General features: G+C 35.3%; 2 protein-coding genes across 11 annotated transcripts in view; one reads left to right on the forward strand and one right to left on the reverse strand.

Annotated features, from left to right (window-relative positions):
• ip6k1 (inositol hexakisphosphate kinase 1) overlaps nt 1-10,570 on the reverse strand; it is a 96,319-nt gene extending 85,749 nt beyond the window's left edge. The window contains exons 1-3 of one of the 3 annotated variants that reach the window (XM_062037740.1): nt 10,413-10,570; nt 10,221-10,289; nt 6,061-6,285 (exon numbers count right to left, since the gene is read on the reverse strand). The gene's annotated coding sequence lies outside the window, so the exon portion shown is untranslated. The remainder of the gene's footprint in view (nt 1-6,060; nt 6,286-10,220; nt 10,290-10,412) is intronic. The other 2 variants (XM_062037743.1, XM_062037741.1) reach the window with 2 other exon arrangements.
• ccdc66 (coiled-coil domain containing 66) overlaps nt 1-16,274 on the forward strand; it is a 57,344-nt gene extending 41,070 nt beyond the window's left edge. The window contains exons 16-23 of one of the 8 annotated variants that reach the window (XM_062037739.1): nt 1,546-1,597; nt 5,692-5,733; nt 5,828-6,011; nt 6,092-6,308; nt 10,250-10,296; nt 10,428-10,546; nt 10,636-10,724; nt 15,262-16,272. In XM_062037739.1, the coding sequence (XP_061893723.1) occupies nt 1,546-1,597; nt 5,692-5,733; nt 5,828-6,011; nt 6,092-6,308; nt 10,250-10,296; nt 10,428-10,546; nt 10,636-10,724; nt 15,262-15,360 (849 nt within the window). In that variant the 3' untranslated portion in view covers nt 15,361-16,272. Of the gene's footprint in view, nt 1-1,545; nt 1,598-5,691; nt 5,734-5,827; nt 6,012-6,091; nt 6,309-10,249; nt 10,297-10,427; nt 10,547-10,635; nt 10,725-15,261 lie in introns of those variants that run through there. The other 7 variants (XM_062037736.1, XM_062037737.1, XM_062037738.1 and 4 more) reach the window with 7 other exon arrangements.

A 16,274-nucleotide genomic window follows, 5' to 3' on the forward strand; every position in this document is an offset into this window, starting at 1 on the left:
CCCCTAAATTGATAAGATTCAGCTGTGAACCCTTAGGTTAATCGAGTGTAAACACATCAACCGGTGATCACGCCGAACTAGAAATCAGTTGACGTCAGGGTTGTCTGTGAAAAGAGTCCTAAGCTTGTTACGTTACTTAACGAGACGAGAATAGACGTAGATACATGACAGTTTATCTTTAAAACAACGCGAGAGTCACGGCTGCCCGCCAAGTAATTACCCGCACGACACGTAACGCCGCGGACCGCCTCCTTCCTGTACCGTCAATATTGTAACGTCCCGAGTAACGGCAGCTCGGACAGATTCCTAGTTTGTCTTTCTTTATTTCACAAAATGCTACGTTCTCCCTCAATCTCCGTGTCTCGCTCTTTTCCGGCAACTTTCCTTTGCTTGGAGTGATGTATGAAGAATCCATACAAGTAGAATTGCTACGGACGACTTGAGGACTAAATGGCACTGCGGTTAAATTTTTTTAAAAAGCACTACCGTATTTTTCGGACTATAAGTCGCAGTTTTTTTCATAGTTTGGCCGGGGGTGCGACTTATACTCAGGAGCGACTTATGTGTGAAAGTATAAAGACATTAGCGTAAAATATCACATAATATTATTGATGTCATTCACGTAAGAGACTAGACGTATAAGATTTCATGGGATTTAGCGATTAGGAGTGACAGATTGTTTGGTAAACGTATAGCATGTTCTATATGTTATAGTTATTTGAATGACTCTTACCATAATATGTTACGTTAACATAGCAGTTGGTTATTTATGCCTCATATAACGTACACTTATTCAGCCTGTTGTTCACTATTCTTTAGACATTTTAAATTGCCTTTCAAATGTCTATTCTTGGTGTTGGCTTTTATCAAATACATTCCCCCAAAAAATGCGACTTATACTCCAGTGCGACTTATGTTTTTTTCCTTCTTTATTATGCATTTTCGGCCGGTGCGACTTATACTCCGGAGCGATTTATAGTCCGAAAAATACGGTAATTTAGTTGGTTTATTGTAGCACTCCACAGTTGTATGTACATGTATTTTTTTCATTTTATTCTATTAGTCCCTTCTTATGCAGTATATTTGATTACAGTACTTAATTTTGTAAGCAGCCTGACCTAAGCCTAAAGTGTGTGTGTGTGCGTGTGTTTAAAACATGGCGTCATATCATTTGACAAGGTTGTTAACCTGGTAAATAAATGTAATTATTGAATACAGTTAAAATCAAGAGTAAAATTGCTAATTCAGTGTTAATATTTGTATGTAGTGGAAATGTTGGGCCCGGAGGTCAAAAAGATTTAGAACCCCTGCAATAAACAATAATCCCAGATCAGAGGGAAATTATTGATTTAAAAAAGAAAAAGGAGGGGACTGAATACCATCTTGTGGCACACCCTTTTGGATTCAATAAGAGATAACCAACACACGCTGCACAATCAACATGAACAACACAACTGCACGGTGGCGACCACCACAGAACAATCAACACGAGTCGTCAACACACGACAGAATAAACACAACTGTGATTGTGTGTTTGTGTGTCAGGAGCAGCCAAAGAGGCACGAGGAAGGAGCGAATGAGTCATCGGCGCTCAGTGGTGAGGAACATGGAACTGACTTTGTTGACTAAAAATGTTTGTCTTAGTTATCGTCCAGGACCTATTTTCCCCTGACTAAAACAGGTCTTGCTGAGAATTTAGTTTTTGAGATGCTCCATAATAACCTTTTTAAAAGTGATTTCAAGACAACTTCAAAGATACTTTATATTTTGGTCGACAAAATATTGAGGAATTTAGTTGACTAAAACTAAATCAATTTAGATGACTAAAATATTACAAACAAGCCAGATGAAGTGGTTTGGGCATCTGGTCAGAATGCCCCCCGAACGCCTCCCTGGGGAGGTGCTTAGGGCACGTCCAACTTGATCTCGCTTCAGATGGGACTTGCTTAGTGGCAATCGAGGCAGACTCGCAGTTCCAGAGGAATCCCCCACCTGGAAAAATGGCATTACACCGGCCGGTGGGGGCCACGCCGATGGCAAGTGGTGTGAGGAGAGACAACAACAACAACAACCTGGGTGTGTCACGAGAGGGGCTTGTTTAAAAAACTGGGTCTGGGACAAGCGTGTCGGACCGAGCCCCTGTCGCTCAGGTACCGGAAGCCCTAAATACCTGTGTGGAAGCAGGTCCAGGATTTTATTTATAAGGGAAATGCTAAAATATGTGGTAGGAGACCACGGGGAAGACCCAGGACACGGTGGAGAGACTATGTCTCCCCAACTGGCCTGGGAAGGCCTTGGGATTCCCCCAAGGAAGAGCTGGACAGAACAGTATCAGCAAATAGGATATGTACAAATATGATAGCAAAGAAGTAGTTAGTAAGAACTGAACTGGGCAAGAAAGCATTTAGCTTTTCAGCACCGAAGGCTTGGAATAACCTACAATCCAATCTTCAACTTCAAACCCTTGAATGAGTTTAAAGCTTCTATGAAAGGATTGCAGTCTACCTTGTCTGTATGCTAGGGGTGTAACGCAGGGGTGTCCAAACCTTTTCCACTGAGGGCCACACACTGAAATATCAAAGCAAGCGGGGGCCATTTTGATATTTTTTATTTTAAAAACCAATACAATAAATGTATAAAAAAATATACATTTAGGCCGCCACTCAGGCTGAACCCAAAGAGTTTTGGTCAAAAAAATATAAAAAATGTGTCATTATTTATGATTATTATTATTATTATTCAAAGTTTAAATCTCTAGATCAACATTAGGTCTATCTGTCAAAAAAACGTTTTTAAACATTTAAGTTGTATGCCCTTTTTGTCAAAGAAAACCCAAGTTTTTTATGGATAAAAACCCCACCAAATATGCAATATTTTCCTCCAATTAAATTTTAAAGTAGAATATTTGAGATTATAAAATAATTGGAGCCTTAAAAAGGCCAATAACTCATAACGTTGACATTTTTTGAGCAATGACACACGCAAAAAAAAATCCCACTAAAATTATTGGGGATCCAAAAGGGTCCTATTCATTAAAGTGTTAAAAAATAAATTATACTTTTTTTTTTCACTGATTACTTTTAGCACAATAATCTCGAGATCAGCTTCAGATCTGTCCGTCAATTCTAAGTTTTATTGTTGTTTATGTTTTTTGTTTGTTCGTTTTAGGCCCTTCTTTTAAAAAACAACAGCTCAAGATTTTTATATGGCAAACACAAAATATGCAACATTTTCCCCAAAGAATATCTCAAAGTGGAATATTTAATGTGACGTAATTGGAGCCTTGAATAGGTCAATAATTCATAATGACGTTGATTTTCATTAAATATTATTTTTTAAAGAAAGAAACAGCCTGCATGGCAGCTTTGTGTTATTAGAGTAAACATTGCAACATTTTCTTGTCACATTTCACCTGTTTGCTCTTTTATACCACGTTTGTTTGGGATTTTTTATCGTATTTTTAGAATGTGCCGTGGGGCCGTTAAAAAATGACCTGCGGGCCGCACTTTGGACACCCCTAGTGTAACGGTACACAAAAATTTCGGTTCGGTACATACCTCGGTTTAGAGGTCACGGTTCGGTTCATTTTCTGTACAGTAAGAAAACAAAAAATATACATTTTTGGGTTATTTATTTACCATTGCGTATCATACTCAATGGTTAACTGGACATCTTTATATGCTCGATGCCTCAATCATTGGTATGATTTAATCTACAAAACCATTCTGGGTATCACTCCATCTTATCTGTCTTGTCTTTTAACAAAGAAACAAGGAAGTCACAATCTTCGTTCAATGAATGTTCTGCAATTTGTCGTCCCCAAAGTAAGAACTGAACTGGGCAAGAAAGCATTTAGGTTTTCAGCACCGATGCCTTGGAATAACCTACAATCCAATATTAAACTTCCAACCCTTGAATGAGTTTAAAGCTTCTGTGAAAGGATTGCAGTCTACCTTGTCTGTATGCACATGTGTCATGTCAGCAAGTTTTAATGTTGTAAATGTGATGTTTTATGTGTTGTTTACTGTTTTTTAATGTAACCTTGCTGCTGCCCTCTTGGCCAGGTCTCCCTTGGAAAAGAGATCTTTGATCTCAATGGGATTTTTACCTGGTTAAATAAAGGCTAAATAAAAAAGTTAGTGACGTAAATATTAATGACCCAGAAAAGACAATGAACACTACAAATGGAGCAATACAAATACCAATAGGAATAGCACTATTGATAATGAATAGTAACAATAATTAACTCTATTATCAACAATACAATTGTTTCAAATGCAACAATACATACACTACCGTTCAAAAGTTTGGGGTCACATTCAAATGTCCTTATTTTTCAATGAAGATAACTTTAAACTAGTCTTAACTTTAAAGAAGTACACTCTATACATTGCTAATGTGGTAAATGACTATTCTAGCTGCAATTGTCTGCTTTTTGGTGCAATATCTACATAGGTGTATAGAGGCCCATTTCCATCAACTATCACTCCAGTGTTCTAATGGTACAATGTGTTTGCTCATTGGCTCAGAAGGCTAATTGATGATTAGAAAACCCTTGTGCAATCATCTTCACACATCTGAAAACACTTTAGCTCGTTACAGAAGCTACACAACTGACCTTCCTTTGAGCAGATTGAGTTTCTGGAGCATCACATTTTGTGGGGTCAATTTAACGCTCAAAATGGCCAGAAAAAGAGAACTTTCATCTGAAACGCGACAGTCTATTCTTGTTCTTAGAAATGAAGGCTATTCCACAAAGTTGTTTGGGTGACCCCAAACTTTTGAACGGTAGTGTATATGTAATGATACTAGGGATGTCCGATAATGGCTTTTTGCCGATATCCGATATTCCGATATTGTCCAACTCTTTAATTACCGATACCGATATCAACCGATACATGCAGTCGTGGAATTAACACATTATTATGCCTAATTTGGACAACCAGGTATGGTGAAGATAAGGTACTTTTTAAAAAAAATAATAAAATAAGATAACTAAATTAAAAACATTTTCTTGAATAAAAAAGAAAGTAAAACAATATAAAAACAGTTACATAGAAACTAGTAATGAATGAAAATGAGTAAAATTAACTGTTAAAGGTTAGTACTATTAGTGGAGCAGCAGCACGCACAATCATGTGTACTTACGGACTGTATCCCTTGCAGACTGTATTGATATATATTGATATATAATGTAGGAACCAGAATATTGATAACAGAAAGCAATGGGGGGAGGGAGGTTTTTTGGGTTGGTGCACTAATTGTAAGTGTATCTTGTGTTTTTTATGTTGATTTAATAAAAAAAAAACCCCAAAAAAAACCGATACAGATAATAAAAAAAACCGATACCGATAATTTCCGATATTACATTGTAACGCATTTATCGGCCGATATCGGACATCCCTAAATGATACCTTAAAATACAAAAGAAAGCAGATAAATGGAGAGGAAGAAAGAGAAGCGAACTGTATTAACCTTGTAGATTGTTATAGTAAGAATAGATTAAGCTTTGTCAGTGTGCCGTGTGTTACCCAGTTTCCCCTGGGGGATAAAAGACATTTTCGTCAAAAGACTGACTAAAATTGAATTTAAAAACTGCTGTCAAAATGGACAAAGAGGACGGTAACTAAGACAACATTTTTTAGTCGACAAAATTAACACTGAGTCTGTGTGTGTGTGTTGTGTATCAAGATGGCAGATTGGAGGAGAAGAAAGAAGCCGTTGTACGGACAGGTAGGACATGATCACTTGATTATTCTTGTATTATTGAACCTGTCAATCAAACCCAAGTGTGTGTGTGTGTGTGTGTGTGTGTGTGTGTGTTTAGAAGCACCTTCTCCTCTCAGAGAAGACCGTGTTCACACTGCATCAAACTGCAAGAAGCAAGGAGGCGGCGGCCATGACAAAATGCGTGTGCCCGAAGGAGGAGGCAAAGATCCATATGAAGATTTTGCTCAGACAGACAGGAAGAAGAAGGAGAAGAAGAGAAGGCCTCAGTGGAACACGCACAGGTAACAAAACACCTGCGCCTTGCTAAAGGGAGCCCGTGAGGCCAGGTACCTGTGACCAGGTCTCTGCACGTTCTATCTAGGCCCAGCCAGCCTTTTGTTCCTGCCTCAGAGCGCTACCCGGTCCCGCTGCAAAGGAGCCGCCAGGAGAGTCGACTGCGGAGGCAGGAGGAGCTTCTCACTCAGCAGGAGAGGAACTGTCTGTCCAGGAATGGGCCTCCTGCACCTCCTCCCCCTCACCAGCAGGGGACCCATCCCTCTTCCAAGGCGTCCCAGTCTAAAAGCAGCAAAGTGAGCCAAGTATGATTCTATTTATAATAAACATTGCTAAATGTGTAACTGAACATTAATATTTTTGTACAGGCAGCACTTTTGACACACTAGGTCAGGGGTCACCAACGCGGTGCCCGCGGGCACCAGGTAGCCCGTAAGGACCAGATGAGTAGCCCGCTGGCCTGTTCTAAAAATAGCTCAAATAGCAGCACTTACCAGTGAGCTGCCTCTATTTTTTAAATTGTATTTATGTACTAGCAAGCTGGTCTCGCTTTGCTCGACATTTTTAATTCTAAGAGAGACAAAACTCAAATAGAATTTGAAAATCCAAGAAAATATTTTAAAGACTTGGTCTTCACTTGTTTAAATAAATTCCTTATTTTTTTTACTTTGCTTCTTATAACTTTCAGAAAGACAATTTTAGAGAAAAAATACAACCTTAGTGATGATTTTAGGATTTTTAAACACATATACCTTTTTACCTTTTAAATTCCTTCCTCTTCTTTCCTGACAATTTAAATCAATGTTCAAGTAAATTATTTTTTTTATTGTAAAGAATAATAAATACATTTTAATTTAATTCTTCATTTTAGCTTCTGTTTTTTTGACGAAGAATATTTGTGAAATATTTCTTTAAACTTATTATGATTAAAATTCAAAAAAAATATTCTGGCAAATCTATAAAATCTGTAGAATCAAATTCAAATCTTATTTCAAAGTCTTTTGATTTTCTTTTAAAATTTTTGTTCTGGAAAATCTAGAAGAAATAATGATTTGTCTTTGTTAGAAATATAGCTTGGTCCAATTTGTTATATATTCTAACAAAGTGTAGATTGGATTTTAACCTATTTAAAACATGTCATCAACATTCTAAAAGTAATTTTAATCAGGAAAAATTACTAATGATGTTATATAAATTCTTTTTTTAATTGTTTCAAAATTAGCTAGTTTTTCTCTTCTTTTTTTCGGTTGAATTTTGAATTTTAAAGAGTCGAAATTGAAAATAAACTATGTTTAAAAATTTAATTGTAATTTTTTCCGTGTTTTCTCCTCTTTTAAACCGTTCAATTAATTGTAAATATCATTAATTGTTAATAATAACATAGAGTTAAAGGTAAATTAAATAAATTGCCAGAAATAGCCAATTTGCTCAAGTGTGTATCAAACTGGTAGCCCTTCGCATTAATCAGTACCCAAGAAGTAGCTCTTGCTTTCAAAAAGGTTGGTGACCCCTGCACTAGGTTATGACGTTACACAATCATTATAATTTTTATTTTATTCTTACATGGGGGGGAAAACTAGAGTCAACATGTAAGACAGGGATGTCCAAAGAGCGGCCCGCAGGTAATTTCTTAACGGCCCCACGGCACATTCTAAAAATACAATAAAAATAAATAAAAAACATAAAAAGTGGTATAAAAGAGTAATAAACAGGTGACAATAAAATGTTGCTATGTTGACTCTAAAACACTAAGCTGTCATGCTTTCTTTAAAACATAATAATGAATCAAAAACAATGTTATTATGAATTATTGACCTATTCCAGGCTCCAATTAGGTCACATTAAATATTCCACTTTGAGATATTTTTTGGGGAAAATGTTGCATATTTTGTGTTTGCCATATAAAAAACTATCTTTTTTTTTTTTTTAAAGAAGGGCCTAAAATGAACAAACAAGGAACATAATAAACAACAATACAAGTTATAATTGACGGATAGATCTGAAGTTGATCTCGAGACTATTGTGTTAACAGTTTTTTTTTTAATTACGATTTATTTTTTAACACTTTACTGAGCAGGACCCTTTTGGATCCCCAATCATTTTAGTGGGACTTTTTTTTTTTTTTTTAAGTGTCATTGCTCAAAAAAAAAAAAAAAGTTAAAATCAATGTTGTTATGAGCTCCAATTATTATATAATCTGAAATGTTCCACTTTAAAATTTTATTGGGGGAAAATATTTCATATTTTGTGTTTTTTCCATAAAAAAATGGGTTTTCTTTGACAAAAAGCATACAACTTAAATCTAAAAAAAAACCACGTTATATTGACAGATATACCTAATGTTGATCTAAATATTTAAACTTTGAATAATAATAATAATAATAATACTAAATAATGACTTTTTTTTCTTTTTTTGAACCTAAACCCTTTGGAGGCAAGCCTGAGTGGAGGCCTAAATGTATATTTTTTTATACATATATTGTATTGGTTTTTAAAATAAAAAATATCAAAATGGCCCCCGCTTGCTTTGATTTTTCAGTGTGCGGCCCTCAGTGGAAAAAGTTTGGACACACCTGATGTAAGAGAAATAAGCAAAACATGTTTTAACTAAAAATGAATAATAATATACCTAGTCATCAATAATACACAGCTGATACAATATATGTTATTAATATTTAAAAATAAATAAAACATTTAAATTGCTCCCTATACTTGACGTTTCATTATGTGGCCCTTAGCGGAAAAGTTTAGACACCCCTAATCTAAAATATTGGAAGCTCTCAACATTAAAATGAAATATACTTAAAATATAAACAAAGTATAGTTGGTTACCCATCCATCCATCTTCTTACGCTTATCTGAAGTGGGGTCGCGGGGGCAGCAGCCTAAGCAGAGAAGCCCAGACTTCCCACTCCCCAGCTACTTGGTGCAGCTCCTCAAAATGAAATACTAACTTACAAGTCAAATTGAAAATGACAACAACCATAATAAACACTGCTAAATGTGTAACTGAACATTCATATTTTTGTACAGGCAGTATTTTTGACACACTAGGTCAGGGGTCGGCAACCCAAAATGTTGAAAGAGCCATATTGGACCAAAAATACAAAAACAAATCTGTCTGGAGCCGCAAAAAATTAAAAGCCATATTACATACAGATAGTGTGTCATGAGATATACATTGAATTAAGATGACTTAAAGGAAACTAAATTACCTCAAATATACCTACAAATGAGGCATAATGATGCAATATGTATAATATATATTCTCATTGTTGCTTTTTATTTTTATTCTATTGTAATATTTTTCTATTTTGTTTCCATTTATACACCCATTATTTACTTTTTACTTTTAAATTTGATCTCAATTCTGTACACTGCTGCTGGAATTTTAATTTTCCTGAGGGAACTCTCCTGAAGGAATCAATAAAGTACTATCTATCTATCTATCTATGTACATATAGCTAGCCTAAATAGCATGTTAGCATCGATTAGCTTGCAGTCATGCAGTGACCAAACATGTCCAATTAGCACTCCACACAAGTCAATAACATCAACAAAACTCACCTTTATGCATTGGTGGACAAAATGAGACAGAAAAAGAAGTGGCATAAAACACGTCCTAGAAAGTCGGAGAAAGTTCTACATGTAAACAAACTAAGGTGAGTTCAAGGACCGCCAAAATTAGTAGGACAAAACGGCGCTCGCCAAATACTGGAATCAGTGAAGCATGTTTAATATAAACAGTGTGCTTTATAACAATTAGGGAGGTTTGTGTCATGTTTGTCCTCCTACAGTAACCATATTATTATATTTTTTCCCCCTCATCTTTTTCCATTTGTCATACATTTCTGAAAAAGAAAAAGAAAAAGAGCCACTAGGGCGGCGCTAAAGAGCCGCGGGTTGCCGACCCCTGCACTAGGTTATGGAGTTACACAAACGTATTATTATTTTTTATTTTATTCTTAAAACTATAGTCAAAATGTAAGGAAAAAAGAGCAAAAAAATCAGTTTGGAAAGAGAAGAAGCTAAAATGTTTCAACTAATAATAATTAAATGCTTAGTCACTTATTATACAAAGGTGACAATATCTGTTTTATCATTTTTTACATACTTTGATTTTCCAGTTTGGACACCCCTGAACTAAAGTATGAAAAGTATCGATATTTTGATTGGAGGATCGATATTATTATCATTAAAAAGTCACATTAAGACACCTTTAACTTCTCTTCTCGACTGGATGCAGGCGCAGTCCAGCAGTCGGATCGTCTCCGCGGTGACCAGCACTGAGAAGTAAGCAGCTCTTTGTCATTTTCTCAAGGTTCAATAAGTCCACCGTCAAATATTGCATCGCACTTTTATCGATACACCGTTTCGGTCCCACATAGTGGCGCTGTTAACGCACTGACCTTGTCCACCACCAGGGGGCGCTCCTCTCCCGCCACGCCGCACTCTCAGCCGCCTATCCTCGACTTCATCCCGTACGTTCGCACCGACGAAGTCATCAACCCCGACCCGGCCGACGCACACGCTCCACACACGGGTCGGTGACACATAAACACCGTCAGTTATTAATTATTACGGAAGGTCCATCATACTTTTCTTTCTCCCCTCCCCCACTCTTACCGTCAGGTCCTCCTCCGTCCGACGCTTCCCACGGAGACCACCGAAAAACACAGCGACAGCAGGAGATCCTGAGGGGACTGGCTCAGCTGCGCCAGGTGTGACACACACACACACACACACACACACACACACACACACACACACACACACACACACACACACACACACACACACACACACACACACACACACACACACACACACACACACACACACACACACACACACACACACACACATTCTTGTATTTGTTACCTTCCCGAATAATGCCTACCTCTGTAAGACCAGCCTTTCTAGATATATAAAGAAGTGTATTTACAACATTAATAATATATACATACTATGCAAATATAAAAAAGCTTGTTGTGAAAAATGACTTGGAATTTCACAAGAAAAAGGTCACAATTTCACAAGTAAAACTTAGAATTTTGGCAGTATTATAATAAAAATCGTCATTTTACTCAACGCAAGTCAAAGTTTCACAAGAAAAACTGAACATTTGTGCAATATTATGACAAAAGTTGGAATTTTACTCAATAACAGTCGCAATTTTACAAGAAAAGCGTAATATTTTGGCAATTTTATGAAAAGAGTCGTCATTTTACTCGACAAAAGTCACAGTTTTATAAGAAACCTTTAAATGTTGGCAATATTATAATAATAATCGGAATTTTACTTGGCGAAATGGTGACAAAAGTCAACATTTTACTCCAAAAAAATGTCACTGTTTCACAAGAACAACAACAAAAATTGTCAATATTGTGATAAAAGTCTGAATTTTATATGACAAATGTCACCATTTTGGATTAAAAAGTAATCATTTTACATAAAGTAATAATTTTACGAGAAAATATTGCAATATTACAGAAACGGAAAGAATACGAGAAATTGTTCCCAATTTTATAAGAAAAAAGTCGACACATTATGAGAAAAAGACTGCTTTTAGTAAATTTTTTGTGTTTAATTGGTTTTTAATCTTCATTATTTACTTCAAATTATTACAGTATGTCTCTATATACATATTTATTTGATTTTGATTTATTTTGGCCAAAGGGGACGCATTTCAATTTCTTACACACACTTGTTATTTCATATGTTGGCCAAAGGGGGAGCACTTTTAAAAGCGACACACAGTCAATTATAAAAATCCCTCCTTTTTGGGACCACCCTCATTTAGATAGATGTCACCACTAATGAGACATTGTCTATTAGATGCAATGTTATTGAGTGATGTCATCACTTGTTCACACCTCCTCATATGGAAGATACTTTTCCTTCTTCATGTCTCAAGAAGGGTAGAAATACAAGAACACACACACACATTGTTGTATTTGTTACCTTCTTGAGACCTCCGAATAATGCCTTCCTCTTTAGGACCAGCCTTTCTAGATATATAAAGAAGTGTATTTACAACATTAATAATATATACATACTATGCAAATATAAAAAAGCTTGTTGTGAAAAATGAGTTGGAATTTCACAAGAAAAACTTAACATTTTGGCAGTATTATAATAAAAGTCGTCATTTTACTCAACGCAAGTCAAAGTTTCACAAGAAAAACTAAACATTTGTGCAATATTATGATAAAAGTTGGAATTTTACTCAATAACAGTCGCAATTTTACAAGAAAAGCGTAATATTTTGGCAATTTTATGAAAAGAGTCGTCATTTTACTCGACAAAAGTCAGTTTTATAAGAAACCTTTAAATGTTGGCAATATTATAATAATAATCGGAATTTTACTTGGCAAAATGGTGACAAGTCAACATTTTACTCCAAAAAAATGTCACTGTTTCACAAGAACAACAAAAAAATGTGTCAATGTTGTGATAAAAGTCAGAATTTTATATGACAAATGTCACCATTTTGCATTAAAAAGTAATCATTTTACATAAAAAAGTAATAATTTTACGAGAAAATATTGCAATATTACAGAAACAGAAAGAATATGAGAAATTGTTCTCCATTTTATGACAAAATAGTCGACACATTGTGAGAAAAAGACTGCTTTTAGTTAATTTTTTTAATTTAATTTTTTGTGTTTAATTGGTTTTTAATCTTCATTATTTACTTCAAGTTATTACAGTGTGTCTCTATATACATATTTATTTGATTTAGATTTATTTTGGCCAAAGGGGACGCATTTCAATTTCTTACACACACTTGTTATTTCATATGTTGGCCAAAGGGGGAGCACTTTTAAAAGCGACACAGTCAATTATAAAAATCCCTCCTTTTTGGGAGCACCCTCATTTAGATAGATGTCACCACAAATGAGACATTGTCTATTAGATGCAATGTTATTGATTTATGTCATCACTTGTTCACACCTCCTCATATGGAAGATACTTTTCCTTCTTCATGTCTCAAGAAGAGTAGAAATACAAGAACACACACACACACACATTGTTGTATTTGTTACCTTCTTGAGACCTCTGAAAAATGCCTACCTCTTTAGGACCAGCCTTTCTACATATATAAAGATGTGTATTTACAACATTAATAATATATACATACTATGCAAATATAAAAAAGCTTGTTGTGAAAAATGAGTTGGAATTTCACAAGAAAAACTTAGAATTTTGGCAGTATTATAATAAAAGTCGTCATTTTACTCAACGCAAGTCAAAGTTTCACAAGAAAAACTGAACAGTTGTGCAATAATATGACAAAAGTTGGAATTTTACTCAATAACAGTCGCAATTTTACAAGAAAAGCGTAATATTTTGGCAATTTTATGAAAAGAGTCGTCATTTTACTCGACAAAAGTCAGTTTTATAAGAAACCTTTAAATGTTGGCAATATTATAATAATAATCTGAATTTTACTTGGCAAAATGGTGACAAAAGTCAACATTTTACTCCAAAAAAATGTCACTGTTTCACAAGAACAACAAAAAAATTGTGTCAATATTGTGATAAAATGTCACCATTTTGGATTAAAAAGTAATCATTTTACATAAAAAAGTAATAATTTTACGAGAAAATATTGCAATATTACAGAAACAGAAAGAATACGAGAAATTGTTCCCAATTTTATAAGAAAATAGTCGACACATTGTGAGAAAAAGACTTATTTTAGTAGTAGTTTTTTGTGTTTAATTGGTTTTTAATCTTAATCATTTACTTCAAGTTATTACAGTATGTCTCTATATACATATTTATTTGGTTTTGATTTATTTTGGCCAAAGGGGACGCATTTCAATTTCTTACACACACTTGTTATTTCATATGTTGACCAGAGGGGGAGCACTTTTAAAAGCGACACAGTCAATTATAAAAATCGCTCCTTTTTGGGACCACCCTCATTTAGATAGATGTCACCAAATGAGACATTGTCTATTAGTTGCAATGTTATTGATTTATGTCATCACTTGTTCACACCTCCTCATATGGAAGATACTTTTCCTTCTTCATGTCTCAAGAAGAGCAGAAATACAAGAACACACACACACACACACACACACACACACACACACACACACATTGTTGTATTTGTTACCTTCTTGAGACCTGAGAAAAATGCCTACCTCTTTAGGACCAGCCTTTCTACATATATAAAGATGTGTATTTACAACATTAATAATATATACATACTATGCAAATATAAAAAAGCTTGTTGTGAAAAATGAGTTGGAATTTCAAAAGAAAAAGGTCACAATTTCACAAGAAAAACTTAACATTTTGGCGGTGTTATAATAAAAGTCGTCATTTTACTCGACGCAAGTCAACATTTGACAAGAAAAGCTGAACATTTGTGCAATATTATGATAAAAGTTGGAATTTTACTCAACAGCAGTCACAATTCTACAAGAAAAGCTTAAAATGTTGGCAATTTTATGAAAAGAGTTTTCATTTTACCCGACAAAAGTCACAATTTTAGAAGAAAACTTAAACATTTTGGCAATATTACAACAATAATCGGAATTTTACTTGGTAAAATTATGACAAGACCTAATTTTACTCCAAAAATGTCACTATTTTACAAGAACAACAAAAAAATTGGCAATATTGTGATAAGTCAGAATTTTATATGACGAATGTCACCGGTTTGCATTAAAAAGTAATAATTTTACGAGAAAATATTGCAATATTACAGAAGCAGAAAGAATATGAGAAATTGTTCCCAATTTTATAAGAAAAAAGTCGACACATTGTGAGAAAAAAACTGCTTGTAGTTAATTTTTTGCTTGCAATTGGTTTTTAATCATTATTTACTTCACGTTAATACGGTGTCTCTATATACATATTTATTGTTTTTTAAAAAAAATACATTTTGGCCAAAGGGGGCGCATTTCAATTTCTTACACACACTTGTTATTTCATATGTTGACCAGAGGGGGAGCACTTAAATTTTTTACACACACTTGTTATGTCATATGTTGACCAGAGGGGGAGCACTTTTAAAAGCGACACACAGTCAATTATTAAAATCCCTCATTTAGATAGATGTCACCAAATGAGACATTGTCTATTAGATGCAATGTTATTGGGACCATGACTTGTGTCATCACTTGTTCACACCTCCTCATATGGAAGATACTTTTCCTTCTTCATGTCTCAAGAAGGGTACAAATACAGGAACACACACACAGAAGAGACAATGTTAAGTGGCTCATTGTGTGTCTGCAGGGTTTGCTCCAGAAGCAGAGGGAGTTGGAGACGGACTTGAGGCGCCATGACGACCAGCACCTGTTGCCCTCGACGACACAGCGACAAGATGAACACTAGTTGGCTCCCACTGAAGACAACACATCAAGGAGTGTGTTGTGTGCCCAACTTGTCACTTATTATTTAGTGCACTCTCAGCTTAATTATACACCAAGAAAGCGTATGGTCTTTTCCTGCCTTTTATTCCCGCTCTTACCGTATTTTCCGCACTATAAGGCGCACCGGATTATAAGGCGCACCTTCAATGAATGGCCTATTTTAAAACTTTGTTCATATATAAGGCGCACCGCATTATAAGGCGCATAGAATAGACACTACAGTAGAGGCTGGGGTTACGTTATGCATCCCGTAGTTGCGAGACCTGTTGTGGCTCAATATTGGTCCATATATAAGGCGCACCGGATTATAAGGCGCACTGTCAGCTTTTGAGAAAATTGGAGGTTTTTAGGTGCGCCTTATAGTGCGGAAAATACGGTACTTCTTCCGCTTCCCAGTGTCCAACACACAACACATTGTCCTGTGACCCGAGTAACTAATACACGACATAGTGTACACAAGTTTTAATTGGCCCATCATTTTAGCTGCATATTTAAATGTTATAATGAATTCATCATTGGAAATAAAATGTTCTTTGACGCCTACAATGCAATGCTAATATTTAGCAGATAGCTTAGCGTGCCAAGGCCGGGACTAGGTGAAAATTTGCCAATGATACTCGAACTTGCTTTATAAATAATATATTTTTATTTAAATAAAGCATTTTTTCTCCTCTGTTGACAGCAGTGTTGGCGCTAGGAATTTTCATAAATGGGGTCCCAGGGACCCCATCAAGTCATAAAAATGGGGTCCCACAGTAAATTTTTGGGGCCCCACTTTTTTGTAAGTGTTTTGAAAAAAAAAAAGATAAACGTATGCTGTTATATCTCACATTCTATATTGTGTTTTGGAAAAAGGTTGTCATAAACATGATTTAA

This window comes from Entelurus aequoreus, linkage group LG26 (genome assembly GCF_033978785.1).
Source record: "Entelurus aequoreus isolate RoL-2023_Sb linkage group LG26, RoL_Eaeq_v1.1, whole genome shotgun sequence".
Classification (NCBI taxonomy): Eukaryota; Metazoa; Chordata; class Actinopteri; order Syngnathiformes; family Syngnathidae; genus Entelurus; species Entelurus aequoreus.